The following is a 23,621-nucleotide window of genomic DNA, read 5'->3' on the forward strand; positions in this document are numbered from 1 at the left end:
ATTATATTTGTACACTTAGTAATGTGTACCGATATATGTACACTTAATTATGTGTATAGACATCTGTACACTTAATAAAGTGTATAGACATCTGTACACTTAAAAATGTATACGGATACAAAATATGTATATAATATATTTAAAAATTATTAAACAAAATTCATATCAAATTGTAAAGAAAAAAGTATAATTTTTTTTTGTATCTAAGAAGTTTTCTAAAAAAAAATTATATTAACAATTATTTAAGAAATCAAGAAATAAAGAGAAAATGAGAGATACAATAACATGGTAATTAAAAAAATTGTTGAATGACAAAAAAGACTGAGAAAATAGTCTAATAGTGATCAATGTGGTTTTTCTAATTATAAATAGTGAGTGTATCATCTTTCTAATTATGTTTGAAAAATGTATCCAAATAACTCATTAGAAATTTAGAACAATGAAGGCACATGGTTCCGAAATAAATTTCGATTCGGTTCAACTATTTCGATTAAGTTCAATTCGTTTTTTTTTTCTTTTTCTTTCTTTTTGCAGTTTTATTCCCACGCCTACTAATAGCAGCATTTTCTACCGAAGCAAAAGAATAGAGGAAAAAAAGATACAATAAAACTTGTATAAATGAATAATGTCGAGATTTATATGTACTGGTTTCAAAATAAAATTTCAAACCAAAAAATTATATTGATTATCGAGATATATATTAATATTTATCATTATCATACATCCGGTCAACAAAAACTAAGTTTATAGTTTTGTTGTAAAAGTTCAAACTTAGTTGCTTGAGTTATTTTATAATTCTCACAAATCGAAAAACTTGTTTAACTACTTGAGTGTATATATATATAGCAACCTCTTACAACTTGGACTATTACTCGATAATATAATACACACCCACCCACGCTACAGATATCAATAACAATAAAATCTCACCCACGTTACAGATATCAAATATCAATAACAATCTTTTACAACTTGGATTATTACTCAATATAGTATGTCATATATAATAAATAATTCGTTCCTCCAAAATACATGCTGTGCACTTACAAATTTGACACTTGTGCATATATTACAAATAAATAAATTCAGAAAATATTATATGCATAATACAGTAGTTGTTTAGTGTTTATATTGATAAAATCAACTTAGAGATTAGTAGAGATTCAACGTGAATCACTCCATTACAAATGCCTAAACCTAAAAACCTATTATTTATTGCATAACATATCGAATGCATATCAATAAAATATATTTTGGTAATTAAGGCAGACTACATATTTTGAAACGAATGAATCTTCAATATTTTTTTATTAGAAATTATGTCAAATACTTTACAGAAACATATATACATATATAATACATATAATTCTTTATAAAATAACTATAACTATAAATAAGTTATCTTATATAAAAATAAATATAGGCATATATATAAGTTCTTACATCTTAACTCTGTTTTGCAAAGACAATATATTTTATTGCAAACTATAAGAACTAAAGTTAATGTTTATTATGAAAAACGAAAATAATTTTTTGTAAAGACTTATCAGTGAGTTATGATTTATTCCTGAGATGTTAAAATCTAATTTTGTAAGTGTGTTCAAATATTTTAAAATGTAACTTTGAGTTTATAATTGAGATTTAGAATTAATATTTTATAATTAAATGAGATTATATATCAGTTTGAATTTAACTAACTTAATATTTTCAATATATTTTTATTTAATTTTTAATATTTATTTAAATTTAATTTTCACAAATATTGTCATTCTAGATTTTTTTTTGTTTTACTAAGAGTGCCACTCTACAATTTCTCTGTGTTTTTTACACTAAGTTTCTTAATTTATCCTTAAAACTCATTTTCATTGAATTCAAATTATTATTTATTAGAATATAAAGGCAAACATGTATAATTTTTTTTAATTTATGTGAATTATGTCAAAATAATACTTTTTATGAAACCGAAATAATATGACATAGCATTTATTCATTGCGTAAAAAAAAAAAAGAATGAAGGAGTTCATTATTGCTAAGGGTGAACCCAAGTAACCCAAGTATCATTCCTCTAGTTGAGACTCCAATAGATATGCTTTTATACACACAGATCGAAAACGTGTTTTAACTACTTAAGTAATTATTTTTTCTAAACTAGCATATCCAAAATCACCCACGTAACAAATTATCTTACAATCCGGTCTGAACCTTTGGGTATGACCGTAGGATCAACAAATACAAATCTCTTAGAATTGGATTATAACTCAAATTAAAGTTTGTAATAGGCATCTTGGTTATTATTTTTTGAAATTGCATTTGTTAACTCTTTCCCTATTTGGGCTACCATTACCAATTATGGTGTGATATTTTTAGTTAACGTGTGTTTGACCAAAAAATAAAATTCAAAGCCCCCGTGGTAAGGACTTGCCTCTTTAGTCTCTATATAAGGAGTCATCATAAGGTTGTCGTAACATGCAACAATTTAGCGTATCTTCTATTTAAAGATATTTTCATAGTTAGTCCTATTTAATAAAAAAAATAAGAAAAATATTCCATACTTAGAAAGCAGCAAATCAGCAACATACAATATTTCAATTCTCTTAAGAGTGATATGTTGTGGGCATTTTGCATTTTGGTTTCTCTACTTGTGACAAGGGTCACAACTTGGGTTTACAAATGGAGGAACCCCAAATGCAGAGGGAAGCTTCCACCAGGTTCTATGGGCATACCCCTTCTTGGTGAAACGATTTCTTTCTTCAAACCTTACACAAATTCAGACATCCAACCTTTTATCAAAGAGAGGGTTGTAAAGTGAGTATATTTACTTCTTTCTTGCAGAGTTGTATACTTTTGTATTTCTAAATATATATCTATGAAAACTGAAGTGAAATCCTTACACATTTCGTGGCTTGCATGCAGGTACGGGCCAATATTCGAGACCAGTCTTGTGGGGATACCAGTTATTGTAGCAACAGACCCTGATTTTAGTTATTTTGTGCTCAACCAAGAAGGTCAATGTTTCAAGAATTGGTATCCTGACACTTTCACTGAAATCTTTGGAAAGCAGAATCTGGCAACATTACATGGGTTCCTATATAAGTACCTCAAGCACATGATCTTGAGTCTCTTTGGCCATGAAAGTCGCAAGAAGATGCTTCCTGAAATTGAGCAAAATGTTTGTAAGAAGTTAGAGCTCTGGTCAACTCAAAATTCAATTGAGCTGAAAGATTCAACGGCAAGCGTAAGTTCCAAGTAACATAATTTCCACTTTTCTCTGTATCGAACTTTCCTAATTAAGTTTCTTTTCTGTTAGTTGATACTGGATCGCACCACGAAAAAGTTGATGGGCCATAGTCCAGGAAATTCCTCAGAGAATCTAAAGGAATGCTTTGCTGCGTTCATTGATGGTTTGATCTCCTTCCCTATCAACATCCCGGGGACAGCTTATCACAAGTGCCTAAAGGTTATTATACTTAGCCACAATTCATGGTGTGTCTTTTTATTGTAAAGCAATTCATAGTACCCAAGCTTAAAAATTGGTGACTGGTTCAGGGTAGGGAAAGGGCAATGAAAATGTTGAGGGATATGCTTCAGGAGAGATATGAGAAGCCAAGGGAGAATCCAAGTGATTTCTTTGATTATGTCATTGAAGAGCTTAATAAAGAAGGGACACCTCTGACAGAAGAAATTGCACTAGACTTGATGTTTGTGTTGGTTTTTGCCAGCTTCGAGACAACATCTTTTTCATTAACTTTAGCCATCAAGTTCCTCTCAGACGACCCTTCAATTCTAAAACGTCTAACGGTCAGTAAAATGAAAAACACATTTCTCTAAATAAGCTGATGTAATTATACCAAAAGTTAAAAAACTATTAATCTCAAACAGGAAGAGCATGAGGCAATTCTGAGAAACCGTGAAGATGCTGACTCTGGACTTACTTGGAAAGAATATAAATCAATGACATACACATTTCAGGTAGATTACTAATTGTGTCAATCTCCTCTAAGGTAGGTAGATTATAATACGTATCCTTATCTAACTAAATGTTATACCTTAATAATGCAGTGCATAAACGAAACAGCGAGACTAGCGAATTTAGCCCCTGCAATCTTCAGAAAAGCCTTGGTAGATACCCAATATGAAGGTACGATCAACAAAGCAACAACACAAAATAGTTGGATTGATATCAGTTGCCCTATATGACTATATCCAAATTAATCACTTTGTCAAAATGGTTGCAGGTTATCTTATTCCAGCTGGTTGGACAGTGATGGTATGTCCTCCAGCTATACATTTGAATCCAGAAATCTATGAAGATCCACTTGTCTTCAATCCATCTAGATGGGAAGTGAGTTCACCAAAATCTTCTACATACATATATATGACTTGTACTCTAAGTAACCTGAAAAGGTTTTCAAAACAAAACTAAATCAAACTGGTGAAATATTACAGGGATCAAAATATACAAATGCATCAAAGACATTCATGGCATTTGGTGGTGGAATGAGATTCTGTATCGGAACTGACTTTAGCAAACTCCAAATGGCAGTTTTCCTTCATAGCTTGGTCACAAAATACAGGTTCAATAAGGCTGCTCTTCTGTTTCTTTTTTTTTTTTGTTGATTTAAAGAGATAATTATGGTTACTAATATTTGCAATTTTGTTTCTTGGATTTCCATCAGATGGGAGGAGATCAGTGGAGGAAACGTACGTCGAAGTCCTGGATTGCAATTTCCAAATGGTTATCATGTGAAACTCAAGAAGAAAGAGGTCTAGAGAAAGTTAGATTGAAGCAAAGGAGGAACAATCTACAAGACCTAAGATGCATAATACAAAATGTGTGTACTATTGACCAAATTAAAGGAATTTATTTCCAATTTAAGCTCATGTTTTCCCTGTGAACTTTAGCAAATCAATTTCTATAATGAAAAAAAAAAAAAATTCTATAATGAAACATTGGTTGAGATAAAATGCCTTTAATCCAATAATACAAATTATGTACTTAAGACAGTTTTGAGAAGTATGGTTTTCAAATGTAATAAAAATACACTCTTTTATGGTTTTCAAATGTAATAAAAATACACTCTTTTGTTTCTATCCCTTTTTTTTTACACAAGACGAATTTTGTAATGTACAGATATAAAGTAATCAAAGACTAGAGAGATCAAAGATATTAAATGTTAACAAGATCACATATAAAAGCTTATACTGTATATGATTATGATGATGGCGATGATGATGGTGATTAGCATGTCCATTTAGAAGTTGGGAAACAGCTGAGGTAATGACACCATTTGCAATGTTTGTTCCCATTCTCTCCTTTGAACAGCATCACTAATCCAACAGTTAACCCAACCACAAGTACAACCGCTGCAACTATGAACAGCACGTACTGGTACATGCTATACTTGCGTTTGTTTCGCGTAGAGTTGGTGCGGGAAGCTTCCCAACCGTACTGTGGTCGGACAAGGAGGACAAACCCGAGGCAGAATCCGGTTAAAAACCCTCCGATGTGTGCGAAATTGTCGACCCGAGGAAGCATTCCTAGTGCTAAGTTGATTGCAATGATGAACAGAAGAGTGACCAGAGCAGCTGCCTGCAAATAAATACTGTTAAGAGAGGGTATATATAAACCAAACCTGAACCTATATGCTAAGACCAAAACCAAAACTGAGCAAAAATGTGTTTAGATTAGAATCTGAAGAACCAAATCAAAAGCTTCAGATGAATAAAAAATGAACCAAATCAAAAGAACCCAAAACTGCTTCAAATGAATAAAAAATGAATTTCATATGGTTTCAGTTTCAGATATGTCAAAGTTTCGGTTAAGGCTGGTTTAGTGGAAAGGACATAAGTACCTTGTTGGCATAGATAGTCCAATTGGTGAGAAGTTCAGATAACATTGCTCCAAGAAGTCCAAAGAGAGCACCCGAGGCACCAACAGAGATACTTTCTTGAAGGAAAAGCGATGAAAGTATGCTTCCACCGAGACCCGATACTAAGTAGATAAGCCCAACTCTTACTACACACGGCCGTGATAAAGATAAAATGTATCAGTTGATGATGAAAAAATTGATCTATAACTTTCATGGGAAAGGCAAAGGCAAAAAGACTTACTGAAGCCAAACTGCTGCTCAAGGCGGATACCAATGAAGATCAAACTCAACATATTGGTAAGAAGATGAATGATGCCAGCGTGAAGCCACATACAAGTGAGAAGTCTCCATCCTTGATGTTCATGTACTACTTTCCTCCATTCCAATGCTCCCATTTTCTCCAATCTAAAACAAGGATCAAGAGAAAAACTAAATCAAACACCAAGCAAACAAGAACAAAAAGTAAAACAAGGAACCACAAATTAACCATCACAAGAGACATTCACAGAACATTTTGACAATGAAACCTAAACAACTTCAATTGGATCCATAAGTTGCTTAGTCCAATTCTAGAAAAGAGAAGTCTTCAATTGGGATACGTATGAACCGACAAATTCTAGCCAGGCTAGATGTATAAGTACTAAATGAAAAAATGGAAACTTTGAGAAACCCCACAAGCTGGAGCTCATTGTCCAAGCCACTACAGACGCTAGAGATCAAACTCAATTGCAAATTTAAATACAAAAAGATTGAGACTTTTAAGGTCCAGAAAGATCAAACTTGTTTTGCTAGTCAATCAGATTCACGAATTCAAGAATCTCAAGCTTCAACCACAATATTACTGAATAAAAATGAAAACTTTGAGCTCAATTAGAGAGATCAAACCAAATTGCGAATTAGAAAACAAAAAAAAAATTGAGACTTTTGAGATACCCAGAAGATAAAAACTTGAATCTGGAGCTTTTTAAAAGTAAACTTACGTTGAAGAAGAAGGACCAAAGAGAGGATTCTCTTTAAGTGGCTGAAACGAGAATCTACCGAGGAATCTCGCAACACACTCTTTGTTAGCTCCTGTGATTTTCTTAGGACAATCATTAACAAACATCACAGCGACGAAGACGGCGAGATTCGCCACTACAATAGCCGGAATCAACCACGAAGTCCAATGAGTTTCGCCGGAAGACTCATCGTAGAAATAGTTGTTGTTATTAGCTCCTCTGTTTCTCTTCCCTCCTCTCTCAACATCTCTGTTCGCCATTATTTACTCTGTTTCTCTTTATCACAAAATCTCAAGAGCTAGCTCGTTTGTTATATAAAAATCCGAAACTTGGATTAAACGGATCAAATACGGAATTCAGGAGAAGTAGCTTAGAAGAAAGAGAGCACGAAGATGAATTAGAAGGAAGAAGAAGAAGAAGATTGAGACAGAGTATCAGTAATTAGGGTTAAAGTTGTAACCTTTAAAGAAACACACAAACAAAAACGTTTTTTTTTTTTAATACGATTTTTGAACCATTGAATTTATGTTAAAAAGGTGAGTGCAATTAAAAAGACTTTATTAGGTCTGTGTGTATCTATCTATCTTTATCGATGTGTGTAGAGAAAATAAAGTAATTAAAACAGAGCTTTGGTGGTGTGTCAATGGCGAGTTAGGCGGTGGTGCCAGCTCCTCCCTCTCCTTAGGTTTTGCAAGTTTCTATTTTGAGTATAAAACAACTCAACACCTGCGATTGTACTATATAATACTGTATACAATTCTGAAATTTCGAAGGGTTCTATTATTATTTTTGACTGGGAAAATTTCTAAAAAATACCTCATGTTATTTAATTTGAACATTTAATATACCTAATTATTTTGCTTAAATACAATTTTTAATGATTTTAACAAATTTTGTTCAAGAAACGTAAACGCGTGTTGTAGATCTGTGAATTAGTAAAATACTCATAAGAAATTTTGTCTAGTCTCTTTGTAAGTTTTTATTATTATATCAGCCATACGTCATTCTTTCGATAAGCATAACTTATTCTAGACTATTTAATTTAGGACAATTATATGAGTATTCAATAACGATCAATATCATAAACATGTTGTCCTGAATAAAACGACGATATGTATTGGGATCCCCATGTAGTAGATATCTTGTACAAATTCATGTGCACTTTGGTTTTGTGACATCTCTCATTAGAAGAAAAAAAAAATTAATAATCAGGCATGTGTGTTGCGTCCATGCATTTTAAAGTAGGACCATATATAGATATTTTCAAATTACAATCCAAGAAATTAAGGTCCACGCGGTTTCAACTTGATTAGGGATACACACCATTGACATTAATAATCCATCATCCAACACCACAAAGCTCTTTTTAAAGTAACAAGTGTATATAGAAGGAAATCTACAATTTCGTGGCCAAGATTTTTGAGCCAAACTAATAATATGACATCAAATTATACAATCAATTTTTACTTTTAACTAGGAAAACTCATGTTTTTGCATTTGGTTTCATAGATTTTGGTTTGATCGTTACTATTAATACTACCATTTATTTGATTCACCTTTTGTATTTTACTATCTTCTGTTTTTTCTTCTTTAATACTAATATTTCTCTACGGATCAGTAAGTCACAATCTTAATTTCAAGGCTTCTCATGAAATAATTTTTACAGTAAACATGAAATTATCCACATGTTTGCTATCAACTTTTGTCAACAACAAACGACGGCAAACCATCTTTGCTAGACCAAATATAATATAATCAAAGAAAAAAACCATGACTTGGCATAAATGAAAGAAAAGGATTTTGATCTAGCAAAGATGGTTTAATAATTTTTCATGGGACGAGATATTAGCTTGTTTGATATAAAAATACCAAATTGGTTAGGAAGATTACTGAATTAAGCTTCAATGATAAATTAGAAAGGGTTTGTTTGCATACTAGTACATTTTGGAAACTTAATTGGCAAACTAATACATTTACTATTCAAAATTGAAAAACTAGGTGTTGTATAATAGAGAATGTGTGAGATAGGAGAGATTGTGGGACATAGGTTTAGATGAGAAGATTACCAAAAGGAGTATGTGTGTGGGTGTGAAATAAAGTTTTTTATTTCTTTCAATCATAATTATTCAAATAATTGTTAATATAATTTTTTTTAGAAATTTCTTTTTAGATACAAAAAAAAATCTATATTTTTTCTTTATAATTTGATAAGAATTTTATTTCATAATTTATATATATATATATATACATCTTATGTATCTCTACACTTTATTTAGTGTACAAATGTCTATACACTTTATTAAGTTTACAAACACACAATATTAAGTGTACATATGTAATTTGAACAAAACCATTGTGATACAAATATCTTAAACCCTAAGAATTAAACAAATTACACAAATTACATCTATACACTAATAATGTGTACGGACATCTGTACACTTAATAATGTGTACATACATTTGTATACTTATTAATGTGTACGGATACAAAATTTGTAAAAAATATTTAAAGTTATCAAATAAAATTATCAAACAAAAAATATATCAAATTATAAAGAAAAAAAACAGAGATTTTTATACATTTTTAAAATTTTCAAAAATCAATTTTAATTACCCAGCATTTTGTTTTTAAGATTGTAGGGAGCATATATTAAAAAAAAATCACCGACTCAATGACGTTGTTGTAAATATAAAATGTTGATGAGGGTTGAAAGGTCATGTGAACAGTAGAAAACAGTAAAAAATGTGGAATTTGCTAATTGTAAATAGTGATTGTACTAATTTTACAATTATGTTTTGAAAAGTGTCTATTTTTCCAAATAACACAATTAGAAAAACATTGACAAGCAACCGGTTTATGTTTAAACAGTTCCAAGGTCTGTCAGAATTATCTATCAAACAGCAAAAATTAAGGGTTTGTTAGCATTTTAGTATATTTCTAAAACTTAATTATGAAAAACATATATTCACTATTTAAAATTGGAAAAATAGGGTGGTGTGAGATAGAAGTAGGAAGAGATAGAAAATTGGGTGGGACATTGTGATTGGGAGAAGATTACATAAAGGGCATGGTCGAAAGTTACGAGGAAGAAAGAATAGAGATAGATGGAGAGTGGGAAGGAGGAGAGAGATTCTGTGGGCCTTAAGATTTTTTTTTCTTCTTTATTATATTCTACACAATCTAGAAACATAAATATTAGCTAATTAAAATTTGTTATCTAAAAATTTTTAGATATATAAAAATATATGTTTTTTCTTTATAATTTGATATGTATTTTGTTTGATGATTTTATTTGATAATGTTAAATATTTGTTTACAAATTTTGTATTTTGTACACATTACGGATGCATGTACACATTATTAAATGTACGGATGCATGTACACATTATTAAGTGTACAGATGCATGTACATATTATTAAGTGTACAGATGTAATTTGTTTAATTCTTAGGGTACAGACCTCTGAAACCCAATTGGCTTATTTGCATGTACCCCAATGGTTTTGTAAAAATTACATCTGTACACATTATTAATGTGTACAGACATCTATACACTTAATAAGGTGTATAGACATCTGTACACTTAAAAATGTGTACGGATACAAAATATTTATATAATTTATTTAAAAACTGTTAATTAAAATTCATACCAAATTGTAAAGAAAAATATAGAATCCTAAAATAAAATTTTTATTAATTTATTTGAAAAATCAAGAAAATAGAAGAAAATGGAAAACAATGGCATGTAATGTAATTAAGTAGAATCTTTAATGACAAAAATGGACGTGGAAATAGTTGAACAGTGGTGAATGTGTTTTTTCCCAATTGTAAATAGTGAATGTATGTGTTTCCTAATTATGTTTGAAAAATGTATCATTTTGCCAAATATCTCAAAAATTAATGAGAACGGTTTATCCACAAACCGGCAACAAATCAGTTTAGATATAAACCGGCAACCGGTTCGTCACTAGAGATAAGTGAACGTTACCTAAGCTAAAGTTTCTCTTGTTGTTTGAACCAGGTTGTTACCTGTTAGTCAAACATTCATCAACACATACCACACTTACTAGTCATGCTTCATTAATATTGGTTTCAATTCCGTACCTTACCTTTCCATACATTACTGAATGTATTTTTTAGTTGTTGAGTGTGGAGTGTGGAGTGTGGAGTGTGGAGTGTGGACGAAATCACAGCAACCCGTCAAAAGTCGTAAACACCAACTAAGTCTAAACAAGATGAAAAATTCTAAAATCTATATATTACATCCTCACGAAACAAATGGAAACCAACTTTATCTAATTACCATCTAATACCTTTGTGATCTACCTTTTTCAAGTTTTCCACCAGCAAAAAAAACAATATGGCAAACGGCCATCTTCAAGATCAGTTAACCACTTGTTTAACCAAAGAAACACAACAATTTGACGAAGTGAGCTTGCAAGCGGAGACGATCTTATACATCATGCCATTCGCCATGGTTTTCAAAGCCGCTTTGGAGCTTGGCGTCATTGACATGATTGCTTCCGTAGATGATGGTGTGTGGCTCTCTTCTTCCGAGATCACGCTCGGTCTCCCAACCAAGCCCACCAATCCGGAGGCACCGGTATTGCTGGACCGGATGCTGGTTTTATTAGCGAGCCATGCAATCTTGAAGTACCGTATGGTGGAAACCGGAGAGAATGGTAGAAGTGAAAAGATGGAGAGGGTCTATGCAGCTGAACCGGTTTGCAAGTTTTTCTTGAACCAGGGAGATGGCTCCGGTTCTTTCGCCCCTCTGTTCATGTTGCTCCAAAGCGAACTCTGTTTTAAAACCATGTACGAATATTACTAAATGAACCGGTGAACAACAAAATGTTATACTATTCATAGTATCATTAATGAAAAATGGATTAATTATTTTTTTTACAGGACACATCTCAAGGATTTGATATTAGAAGGAAAAGATGCATTCAGCTCTGCTCATGGCATGAAAGTTTTCGAATACATAGGTTCCAACGAACGGTTCTCTGAGATGTTTAACCAGGGAATGTCGGAAGCTTCCATAATGATCGTGAAGAAGGTTTTAGAAGTTTACAGAGGATTTGAAGATGTGAATACTTTGGTGGACGTGGGAGGAGGAAATGGAACCAACATGAGTCTAGTCACTTCCAAGTATCCTCATATTAAAGGCATCAATTTCGATCTAGCCTCGGCTTTAGTTCATGCTCCTCTTTATCCAGGCATACCACTAGCTGAAAAAAGTACAAGTTGTATTTTGAAGTGCTCGTACGTTTTGATAACTATATCTCTTTAAATTGTTATAATAGGAGTGGAGAATGTCTCAGGAGATATGTTTACAGAAATTCCAAAAGGAGATGCCATCTTCATGAAAGTAAGTTCCTCTATATATATATAATCATTCATATATATATAATATTGCCAACCATATATGTACTAACAATAAAATAAAATGGACATATAAATTAAATTCAGTGGATACTACATGATTGGAATGATGAAGACTGTGTAAAGATTCTGAAAAATTGCTGGAGAAGTCTTCCCAAGAAAGGAAAAGTGATAATAGTTGAGATGATTACCCCAAAAACACCAAAGAGCAACGACTCTTATTCTAACGTTGTGTTAGCCGTGGACATCGTGATGTTAACACATTGCTCAGGTGGTAAGGAGAGGTCTCTTCCGCAATTCGAGAGTTTAGCCTTTCAGTCAGGTTTCCTTCGTTGTGAAGTCATATGTCTTGCCTATTCGTACTATGTTATCGAATTACACAAATAGATACGATGTTTTTACCAAGTAAAAATAAGACTAGCTAGTCTCCTCAATGTGGACACTACATATATTTTTAAAGCACACATGATGACAAGCTCATGTAATTCTTGTCTACAAGCCCATCTATAGACTATAGCCCATGTAATTAGGTTTCTACCAAGTGGATTCATCATTTATATGAGTGTAATGAATATCAATGAGTAATTAGGACACTTCTCCAAAATTAAATTAGGTCGCTACGATTACGCATGTAACTAAATTAAACAGCTTACAAAAACATTATGTGGTAGAAATATAAATGGGAAGCCTTTGAGGGTTTTACCCCTACCCATTAATTAAATCATTTCTTGTAAACCAAGCCTCACTCTATATTCACTATGATCCCAAATGATTTTGCACTTGCGATTTATAACGTTTAGTTATTTTGATAAAATCTTAACTCTTTTTCCCTCTCTATTCGAGCCCCAGTGCTCGCTAGCAAAAGCTTATATCTGTTAATTATTTCCATCATATAACCACATTCCTAGAGTTTTATACCCATACTTTTTTAATTTCTGTGTTATTGCAATAGAACAATGAGGAACAGGTAAAGAGCTCTTCAGCACATCCTCCCCATTCTTATTAAAAATGACGCATCAACTGAATTTTCTACCACGACAATTCTGGAATGTCATTGTCTTTCTCTTCAGTCATGCACACCTCGGTAGAAAATTATAATTCCACGACTTTTTTTCTATTGAAAAGTATAATTCCACTACTATTTTTTCTGTTGAAAATTATAATTCGACGCCTTTTTCTATTGAAAATTATAATTCCACGAGTTTTAGTTATATTATTTTTGTTTGACGAATACAAAAAAAATAAGCCTTGTTCGTTCTTTTCATTTATTACTTTGCAAAAAACAGAGTTACACGGCCTTCTGTGAACCAAAAAAAAAAAAACAGAACATCCATACAAAACGATTATGATTTTTTGGGTTCGTTAAAAATGTTTGGGACACTATTCTTATATTGCAAACTAAGAATTGTAAAATAACGATTCTTATTCAAAAATAAATACATGAGAATATTTTTTTTGTTAAATTATGATATAATATGTGCTGTAAGACTTGTTCAGCATGTTCGAGGCTAAATAAATGATTTTTAGTTATATTCGAGGAAATTTCTCATTTCATTTTTGTAACTAACATATGTTAGCGTACGTCTTTGACGACATAATTATTGGATATTAGTCAATGGAAACAAAATCTAGACATTAATTTAATTTTCTTAGACAAATTTAGGTTATGCATGCTTTTATTAATCCGCATGCAAACAAATATCTCAGCATAATCTTGTGGAGTGTGGACACAGACAGCTTCGAGGCTTCTCCTATAACATGACAGCAAGAGTGAACGACAACGTTCAGCTTTCTCTTACTATCTCTATATCTTTGCAGCATTGCTACCTATCTTTCTCAATTTTTCAACAATGGCAAACCATCTTCAAGATCCCTTAACCACTTCCCTTAAACCGGGTCTAATCAAAGAAGAACAACAATTTGACGAAGAAACCGTGAGCTTGAAAGCGGAGAAGATCTTGTACACTGTGGCCTTCCCCATGATTTTCAAAGCCGCCTTGGAGCTTGGCGTCATCGACACAATTGCTGCTGCAGATGAAGGCGTGTGGCTCTCGTCTTCTGAGATTGCGCTTCGTCTCCCAACCAAACCCACCAACCCGCAGGCACCGGTTTTGTTGGACCGGATGCTGGCTTTACTTGTTAGCCACTCCATCTTAAAGCACCGTATGGTTGAGACGGGAGTAAACGGCCAAACCGGAAAAACCGAGAGAGTTTATGCCGCTGAACCGGTTTGCATGTTTTTCTTGAACCGTGGCGGCGGCTCGGGTTCTCTTGCGACTCTGTTCACGGTAGGCCTAAGCGAAGTCTATTTCAAAACTTGGTACGTACTATACTTCATTATTCACAAACAAGCCAAATAACTACTTGATTATAAGTAAATTGCATTAACCTTTTCATTACCCCGTTTTAATGAACCAGTAAAACCAGTTTGCAAAAAATCAATTTTTTTTTGTTTTTATTTTGTAGGACAAATCTCAAAGATATGATATTAGAAGGAACGGATGCATTCACCTCTGCTCATGGCATTGGACTCTTTGAATACATTGGTTCAAACCAACGATTCGGTGAGATGTTTAACCGGGCAATGTCAGAAGTTTCCACGCTGACCATCAATAGAGTTCTAGAAGTGTACAAGGGATTCCACGATGTAAACACTTTAGTGGATGTTGGAGGAGGATTTGGACACGTCATAGGTTCAGTGACTTCCAAGTATCCACATATTAAGGGCATCAATTTTGACGTAGCCAAGGTTATAACCGAAGCTCCTCTAATTTATCCAGGTACACTATATATTATATACGAACTCATAAAGTCAACAAATTGTACTTGAAATTGCTAGTTCTGAGATAACCATTATATTTTAATTTTTTACAAAATAAATAATATAATTTATCTTTCTCAGATTTACTTAAACTGTTTTATATATAGGAGTGGAGCATGTTTCAGGAGATATGTTTAAAGAAATTCCAAAAGGAGATGCCATCGTCATGAAAGTAAGTTCATAATATAACCACTTCTTTTTTATGGAAAAGCCAAAGATATATATATGATCCCATTGTCAACAATATACTAACTACATAAATTAATGGCAGTGGATACTACATGACTGGAACGACGAAGATTGCCTAACGATTCTAAGAAACTGTTGGACAAGTCTTCCAGAAAAAGGAAAAGTGATACTAGTCGAGATGCTTACGCCGGTGGAACCAAAGATCAACGACACTTATTCTAAAATTGTATTTGGTATGGACATGTATATGTTAACACTATGCTCAGGTGGTAAGGAGAGGTCATTTCCCCAGATCGAGACTCTAGCCTTTGGTTCGGGTTTTATTCGATGTGAAATCATATGTCATGCCTATTCGTATAGTGTTATCGAATTACACAAATAGGTTCCAGAATATACCAACGAAAAATAAGATTAGTCTTGTCAACATAGAGACTCTATATAAACTCCATATATACCTTGTTTTATCAAAATAAACTATTTTACCTTGTATTTCACATATTCACGGGGTTTTTACGTTTATAATGGTTTTTTCCCCTTGTGTGTAATTTATATAATAATAGCCATCTGAATAAATCTGTTCAATCTCTCCAATTTTTTTAAAAGAAATCGCAATTTAAATGGCATATAAATAGGCACTGCAAGTTACACAAAAAATAAAGGGCCAGCAATCAAAATCTTGAAAACATAGAAATAGTACAGCATGAACCACTACTATATATGACAGTCTAACGTGGTTGTTTGTTGAACATTCATTTTTTTTGTTTTGTATTAAATATTGATTTCGCTTTCGTATGTACATGTCACAACTAACATGTGCATTGAATGTGTATGTGTTTCTAAAGTTATTGCCTGCTGCTAAACCATATCACATAAAACTGAATTAGATATCGATCGTGTTGTAGCATGGGTTGGCTTTTTCTCCGAAAATCATATTATTGTAATAATAATTATCCTTGTATTTATTTTAAAAATTACTTTGTTTAAAACAATATTTACTTTTAATATTGCAATTTTATATTTTTTTTTGAATTTAACATATATATTTTGTATGTATGTTATCAAATAAACAAATTGATGAGTGATAGTGGGAAAAATCAAATATGGAGAGCACACATTAGTACATATTCTTATCCGATAATGATCCATTATACTAATTATTTTAGAAGACTAGAGAATTTTTATTTGTTTGATACTATAGTTTTTTTTATTCTTTGTTGTATTTGCATCATTATTTGGGAGATATTTTATAGAAATTTGATCCATTATACTAATTATTTTATACTATAGTACATATTCTTATCGGATAATGATCCATTATACTAATTGTTTTAGAAAACTAGAGAATTTTTATTTGTTTGATACTATAGTTTTTTTATTCCTTTGTTGTATTTGCATTATTATTTTAGGAGATATTTTATAGAAATTTGATATGTTTTATATTTGCCGCTTTTCCAAAAATTTTGGACTAAAATGCTCTAATTTGTCATTGTCTTTCTCTTTCATGATGGTATAATATTGCGCTTTGACTTGAGATATGCTACAAATATTAAATATAATTTTTATGTTTTTTTATAATACAGAGCATAAATCATATGATCATTAATAAATTTGATGTTTTCGTTAAAGATTTTTAACATCCATACTTTATTTCTTATAACAGTTTTAATCGATTAAATTAAGTTGACGAAATAATTATTTTAGTGTTATTTTAATAACATTAGCCTGAGTGCCTGAGTGCCTGAGAGGGTTTATCAAGAATATGCACGAATAGCCTTAGGAATTGTTGATTTAGTGCCATTTAATTTTATTATTATTATTATTATTTTTTGGAGTAAACCACTCATCTCAGTTTACCTTTCTTTTATTAGTTACGTAATTTGACGGTTATTTACTACTATTACAGTTACTAGGAAAAAAAAAAGACAAACCATACAAAATCGATTTTTTTTTTTTTGGGCTCGTAACATGTTTGGATATTAATCAATGCAAAAAAAACTAAAGAGATTAGTTTAGTTTTTAAGAAAAATTAGGTTATGCTTTCGTTAATCCGCATGCAAATAAATATGTAGGCATAATCTTGTTTTTTTTGGCTAAAATATCTGGTATAATTTAGGCATATATAATATAATATTGTGAACACAGCACACAGGCACAGCTTTCCAGGCTTCTCCCTATAAAATGGCAGCAAGTGTGAAAGACAACGTTCAGCTTTATCTTACCATCTCTATATATTTGTTATTATCTATCTTCCTCAAATTTTCAACAAACAACAACAATGGCAAACCATCTTCAAGACCCCCTTAACCACTTCTTCTGAATTGGGTCTAATCAAAGAAGATCAGCAATTTGACAAAGACACAGTGAGCTTGCAAGCGGATAAGATCTTGTACACTATGGCCTTCCCCATGGCTTTCAAAACAGCCTTGGAGCTTGGCGTCTTCGACACGATCGCTGCTGTAGATGAAGGCATGTGGCTCTCGTCTTCTGAGATTGCGCTTCGTCTCCCTACCAAACCCACCAACCCGGAGGCACCGGTTTTGTTGGACAGGTTGCTGGCTTTACTTGTTAGTCACTCAATCCTAAAGTGCCGTATGGTTGAAACTGGTAAAAACGGTCAAACCAGAAAACCCGAGAGAGTTTATGCTGCTGAACCGGTTTGCATGTTTTTCTTGAACCGTGGCGGCGGCTCGGGTTCTCTTGCATCTCTCTTCATGGTAGCCAGTAGCGAACTCTATTTCAAGACTTGGTACGTACTACTTTATTACTCACAAACAAGCCAAACAACTACATTCATTACCCCGTTTTAATAAACCTTCTAAGTCAATATAAAATAAGTTTGCAAAAAAAATAAAATAATAATAATTGATTATAAATTTATTTTTACGTCGTAGGGAACATCTCGAAGATATGATATTAGAAGGAACGGATGCCTTTACCTCCGCCCACGGCATGAAAATTTTTGAATACATTGATTCAAACGAACGATTCGGTGAGATTTTTAACCGGGCAATGTCAGACGCTTCCATCATGATAATGAATAGAGTTCTAGAAGTGTACAAGGGATTCGAAGATGTTAAAACTTTAGTGGATGTGGGAGGAGGAGTCGGAACCGGTATAGGTTTAGTGACTTCCAAGTATCCTCATATCAAAGGCATCAATTTTGACATAGCCAAGGTTTTAGCCCATGCTCCTCTTTATCCAGGTACAAAACTATATTAACTGATAAAATCAACAAGTTGTACTTGAAATTGCTAAAAAAATTTGATAAATTTTATCTTTCCCTAATTTACTTATAAAATGGGTTATATATTTATAGGAGTGGAGCATGTTTCAGGAGATATGTTTAAAGAAATTCCAAAAGGAGATGCCATCTTCATGAAAGTAAGTTCTATGTATTGCACATAATATCAATATATACTACACGATTGGAACCATATATACTAACTACATAAGTTAATGACAGTGGATACTACACGATTGGAACGACGAAGATTGTGTAAAGATTCTAAAAAGTTGTTGGGCAAGTCTCTCGGAAAAAGGAAAACTGATACTAGTCGACATGATTACACCGGTGGAACCAAAGATCAACGACTTTTCTAATATTGTGTTTGCTGTGGACATGGTTATGTTAACACTATGCTCAGGTGGTAAGGAGAGGTCACTTCCCCAGATCGAGACTCTAGCCTTTGATTCGGGTTTTATTCGTTGCGAATTCATATGTCATGCCTATTCGTATAGTCTTATCGAACTACACAAATAGGTTGGTGTCTATAATTGCCAGAAAAGGAAAATTTAATGATAACAGTTTCAATAAAAACTACATTGCTAATAAATATTTGTGATATCAAAATACCAATATGGGCCACTACAAGCAAATAACGTGATCAAAAATATTCACAAGCAATCAAAATCTAGAAACCATAGAAATAATACAGCATGGACCACATTCTAACGTGGTTGTTTGTGAACATTCATTAACTCATACCAAACTGACTATTCATATTTGTCGATTGTATTAAATATGGATTTCGCTTTCGTTACACGTGCATTGAATGTGTCTGTGTTGTTGCCTGCTGTGCTAAAACTAATCTAATAAACTTGAAAATATAAGAACAACTTTTCTTATTAGATTTAGAAAACTAAATTTGTCTCTCAAATCTTATAATACAACTCTCGATAGACCCTTGTATTTATATAGAACTGAGCTACTCCTTATTTTCCTTATTTTTTTTGAATGTAATGTTAAATTATATTTAAAGAAAAAATAACGTTATTAGCAGAGAAATAAGAATCCAAAGATATTAAACTCGTTTGAAAAGCTAGTTTATGTAACTATGCCATCGTTGGAAGAGCTACTCCTTATTCTGTTAGGATTATACAAACTTATTTGGAAAACTTACTTATTTGTGATTCCTACTTCTATTTTTTTATTTCCATTTCTCTATGTCTAGAATCTTCTTATTCTTGAAATATCTTGCTCTCAAGCTTTGGAATTATCCAACAGCTAAACTATATCACAAGTATGCTTAACTTTAAACTGAATGTAATTAATCAGCTGGATAAAATCGGCCACTCTCACTTGATTCATAGCTAGTATTCACAAGTTCTTCCCTAGTTTAGTTCAGTTTCATTAGACTGATTTATTGTATCTAGTCAATATAATACGTTTGTGCTTGTTATCCTGAAAGTGTCCTCAAACCAAAACAAAAAAAATAGTTGCATAAATGATTCCATCAAAGTATATAAATTCAATTCACACTGTCGTAAAAAGGAGTGTTAATGCATATTTTAATTGCTTAGAAGAGGAAAAGTAACTCAAGAGTTTAATTTTACGACATCTATAGTTTTACACAATTACACTCAACGAGTATATAGCTCAGCCATCGGAAAATGTGAAGGTGAATGAAATGTAACAGCAAACGAGAAGAAATGCACGTATATATATTAACGGCATCAATTTGGATGTAGCCTCAGTTTTAGTTCATGCTCCACTATATCTAGTTAAACCACTAATTAGATATTAAACAAGTTATATCTCTTATAAAATCTATTTATCTTTGCTCAATATTAGTTTAGTAAATTAAAATCGATCGGTCATATATAGGAGTTGAGCATGCTTATAGAAATTCCAAAAGGAGATGCCATTTTTCTAAAGGTAATTAAGTACCTCTATATACTCTATCGAATGAAAAAAAAAATCATTATATTGAAATTATATAAAACTCCATAGTCAACCATATACTAACTACAAAGGGAAATGCATAAATTAATGACAGTGGGTACTAAATGATTGGAACCACAAAAGATTGTGTAAAGATTCTAAAAAATTGTTGGAAAAGTCTTTCCGATAAACGAAAAGTGATAAGAGTCGAGATGATTACGCCGGTGGAACCAAAGATCAACGACATTTCATCTAACATCGTGTTAGATATGGGCATGTTGATGTTGACACAATGTTCAGGTGGCAAGGAGAGGTCTCTTTCCCAATTCAAGGCTCTAGCCTCTGAATCGAGTTTTATTCGTTGTGAAATCATTTGTTTTGCCTATTCATATTATGTTATCGAATTAAACAAATAGATTTATAATTTTGCCAAGAACAATCAAGGTTAATATCTCGACAATGTGATGAATATACATCGTCAAAATACTTTGCAAGGTATTTTACACCTATAAATAAATGAAACTTGAGGAGCTTTTCTTGTTTTCTTTGTGATTTCAAAATACCAAAATGGTTAGGATTAAGACTCAAAGATAATATCCAGAAACATTCACAAGCAATACATCTATCCGAATTATCAAACAACATAGAGCTAACCAAATTGGTTTAAACATAAACCGTTCCACCGTTCATCACTACAGATGAGTGGAAGTTACGTAGCTTAACTTTGGCTGTTTCACAAACAATGGCTAATTTAGCCAGAAGACCACATAGTTGAAGATATGATCCAACTCCATCACAGATTCTCATATGCGCGCCAGTTTCGTAAAACGATAATCATTGGGTAAGACGAAAAATGCAACGTTGGAATGTTTTGAGATGTAGAGGAGGAGAATCAGGTGTATGCCTTCATAAACTCAAGTTTTAGAAACTTAGCCATATCGCAATTCTTTACTATACGGAAAAGCGTTGTGATAATGTCTGTTGGAGAGTATCCCAGATCGTAGAGCTGCTTTAAGCCGTGACATGCATCGTCAAACTTACTTTCTAACACATTAGGAACAAAAAATTATGGAAAATGAAATATATTTATTAATTTAGTACAAAAACTTTAAACATATTGTATTGTTTAATTAAGTTTCTCAAGCTTTCTCCAAAATTAAATTAGGTCGCTACACTTACTCATGAATTTAAATTAACCATCTTACTAAAACATGTTATATATCACTTGTGTGGTAGCAACATAACACCTAATTATTTTTCAAAAAAAAACATAACACCTAACTATTGGTGGATGGTGATACTCGATTTATGGATTTAATGGGAAGCCTTTGAGGGTTTTATCCCTACCCATTTAATCATTCGTTGTACGCCAAGCCCAAAATATTTTGTGAGTGCGATTTATAACGTTAAATTGTATGGCATTGTTAGATGTTATCAGATTATCCACACAAGCATCTCTCAACAAAATTCTTTAAATTTGTTATTGGATATGAGTTGAATTAGATTGGGTCCATGAATTTAGGCCCAATCAGTTGAAAAGTTAACTAGAGTTTTATCTTCCTATATATACTCTTGTTAACCTAGTCTCCATGTATTCTGAAATCTCTGTACTTTCTCCAGTAATAAAATCTGTCTCTTTGTCCGTGGAAGTAGCCAACAGAAAGTGTTGGTGAACCACGTTAAATATGTGTCATTTATCTTTTTTTCTATATCATTTTGCTCACATCCGTTATAACAAATTGGTATCAGAGCACAAGGTTCTTTGTTCTGTGTTTTCGTGCGAATTTCGAGCAGTTTCAGATCGGTGCATATTTGGTACAGTTTCAGATTCGTGCAAAATTCGCGTTAAGACACAAAAGTTATTTTTCTGCGTTCGTACGTTTTTCGGGCTGAATCAGTATTGTCTGATTTTACGGCAGAAACCGATCCGTACAGTTTTCGGGCAGAATTAACTTTGTGCAGATCGGTGCAGAAGTAGGTTCGTCACCAGTAGGGCATCTGTGAATACATTGGTTCACAGGACACATCTCAAAGATATGATATTAGTAGGATAAGATGCATTCACCTCTGCTCATGGCATGCGACTCTTTGAATACATTGGTTCAAACCAACGATTCGGTGAGATGTTTAACCGGGCAATGTCAGAAGTTTCCACGCTGACCATCAATAGAGTTCTAGAAGTGTACAAGGGATTCCACGATGTAAACACTTTAGTGGATGTTGGAGGAGGATTTGGACACGTCATAGGTTTAGTGACTTCCAAATATCCTCATATTAAGGGCATCAATTTCGACGTAGCCAAAATTTTAACCGAAGCTCCTCTTTATCCAGGTACACTATATATTGACTATACTAACTGATAAAGTCAACATATTGTAATTGAAATTGCTAATTTTTATTAATCATTTTTTTTAATATAAATATTAATTATATTTATCTTTCTCATATTTACGTAGTTATATGGGTTAATTATATATAGGAGTGGAGCATGTTTCAGGAGATATGTTTAAAGAAGTTCAAAAAGGAGATGCCATCATCATGAAAGTAATTAATTAAGTTCATAATATAATCACTTTCTTTTATTTTATTTTTTGAAATTTCCTTCAATCACTTCTTTATGGAAAAGCCAAAGATATATTTGGATTCCATGGTCGTCAACCATATATTAACTACATAAATTGATGACAGTGGATACTACATGATGGGAACGACGAAGATTGCCTAAAGATTCTAAGAAACTGCTGGACAAGTCTTTCGGAAAAAGGAAAAGTGATACTAGTCGATATGCTTACGCCGGTGGAACCCAAGATCAACGACACTTATTCTAACATTGTACTTGGTATGGACATGATTATGTTAACACAATTGTCAGGTGGTAAGGAGAGGTCATTTCCCCAGATCGAGACTCTAGCCTTTGGTTCGGGTTTTATTCGGTGTGAAATCATATGTCATGCCTATTCATATAGTGTTATCGAATTACACAAATAGGTTCCAAATTTTACCAACGAAATCTATGATTAATCTCGTCAACATAGAAACTCTTTATAAATTATCTATATATATATATCATCTATATATATACCAAAATAAACTATTTTACCTTGTATTTCACATTCAGGAGCTTTTTCGTTTGTAATGTTTTCTTTTTCCCCCTTGTGTGTAATATAGTTGTGTATTTCATTCTCTTCAACTTGAA

The 23,621-nt window shown here is 32.5% G+C and overlaps 5 protein-coding genes and 1 pseudogene across 5 annotated transcripts; 5 read left to right on the forward strand and 1 right to left on the reverse strand.

The window, feature by feature from the left end:
* Positions 2,498-5,178, forward strand: LOC104752979 (cytochrome P450 87A3-like). The gene is made up of 9 exons (XM_010475242.1): positions 2,498-2,805; positions 2,914-3,235; positions 3,308-3,457; positions 3,547-3,798; positions 3,880-3,969; positions 4,060-4,138; positions 4,236-4,342; positions 4,447-4,574; positions 4,677-5,178. Exons 1-9 carry the CDS (start codon positions 2,606-2,608, stop codon positions 4,768-4,770), a joined length of 1,422 nt encoding a protein of 473 aa, XP_010473544.1. The 5' UTR covers positions 2,498-2,605; the 3' UTR covers positions 4,771-5,178.
* On the reverse strand, positions 5,065-7,533 carry LOC104752978 (RHOMBOID-like protein 2). The gene is made up of 4 exons (XM_010475241.2): positions 6,851-7,533; positions 6,112-6,275; positions 5,853-6,016; positions 5,065-5,590 (listed from the first exon to the last, which is right to left on the reverse strand). Exons 1-4 carry the CDS (start codon positions 7,126-7,128, stop codon positions 5,240-5,242), a joined length of 957 nt encoding a protein of 318 aa, XP_010473543.1. The 5' UTR covers positions 7,129-7,533; the 3' UTR covers positions 5,065-5,239.
* On the forward strand, positions 11,179-12,837 carry LOC104752980 (indole glucosinolate O-methyltransferase 4-like). Its single transcript, XM_010475243.2, has 4 exons — positions 11,179-11,684; positions 11,778-12,088; positions 12,176-12,240; positions 12,342-12,837. Exons 1-4 carry the CDS (start codon positions 11,230-11,232, stop codon positions 12,639-12,641), a joined length of 1,131 nt encoding a protein of 376 aa, XP_010473545.1. The 5' UTR covers positions 11,179-11,229; the 3' UTR covers positions 12,642-12,837.
* LOC104752981 (indole glucosinolate O-methyltransferase 4-like) lies at positions 13,993-15,820 on the forward strand. Its single transcript, XM_010475245.2, has 4 exons — positions 13,993-14,574; positions 14,721-15,034; positions 15,183-15,247; positions 15,347-15,820. The coding sequence occupies exons 1-4, from the start codon at positions 14,105-14,107 to the stop codon at positions 15,644-15,646; spliced, it is 1,149 nt and encodes a 382-aa protein (XP_010473547.1). The 5' UTR covers positions 13,993-14,104; the 3' UTR covers positions 15,647-15,820.
* LOC104752982 lies at positions 17,425-19,097 on the forward strand (annotated as a pseudogene).
* Positions 22,486-23,419, forward strand: LOC109129651 (indole glucosinolate O-methyltransferase 5-like). Its single transcript, XM_019238167.1, has 3 exons — positions 22,486-22,756; positions 22,905-22,969; positions 23,114-23,419. The coding sequence occupies exons 1-3, from the start codon at positions 22,504-22,506 to the stop codon at positions 23,411-23,413; spliced, it is 618 nt and encodes a 205-aa protein (XP_019093712.1). The 5' UTR covers positions 22,486-22,503; the 3' UTR covers positions 23,414-23,419.

This window comes from Camelina sativa, chromosome 16 (assembly GCF_000633955.1).
Source record: "Camelina sativa cultivar DH55 chromosome 16, Cs, whole genome shotgun sequence".
NCBI classification, from domain to species: domain Eukaryota; kingdom Viridiplantae; phylum Streptophyta; class Magnoliopsida; order Brassicales; family Brassicaceae; genus Camelina; species Camelina sativa.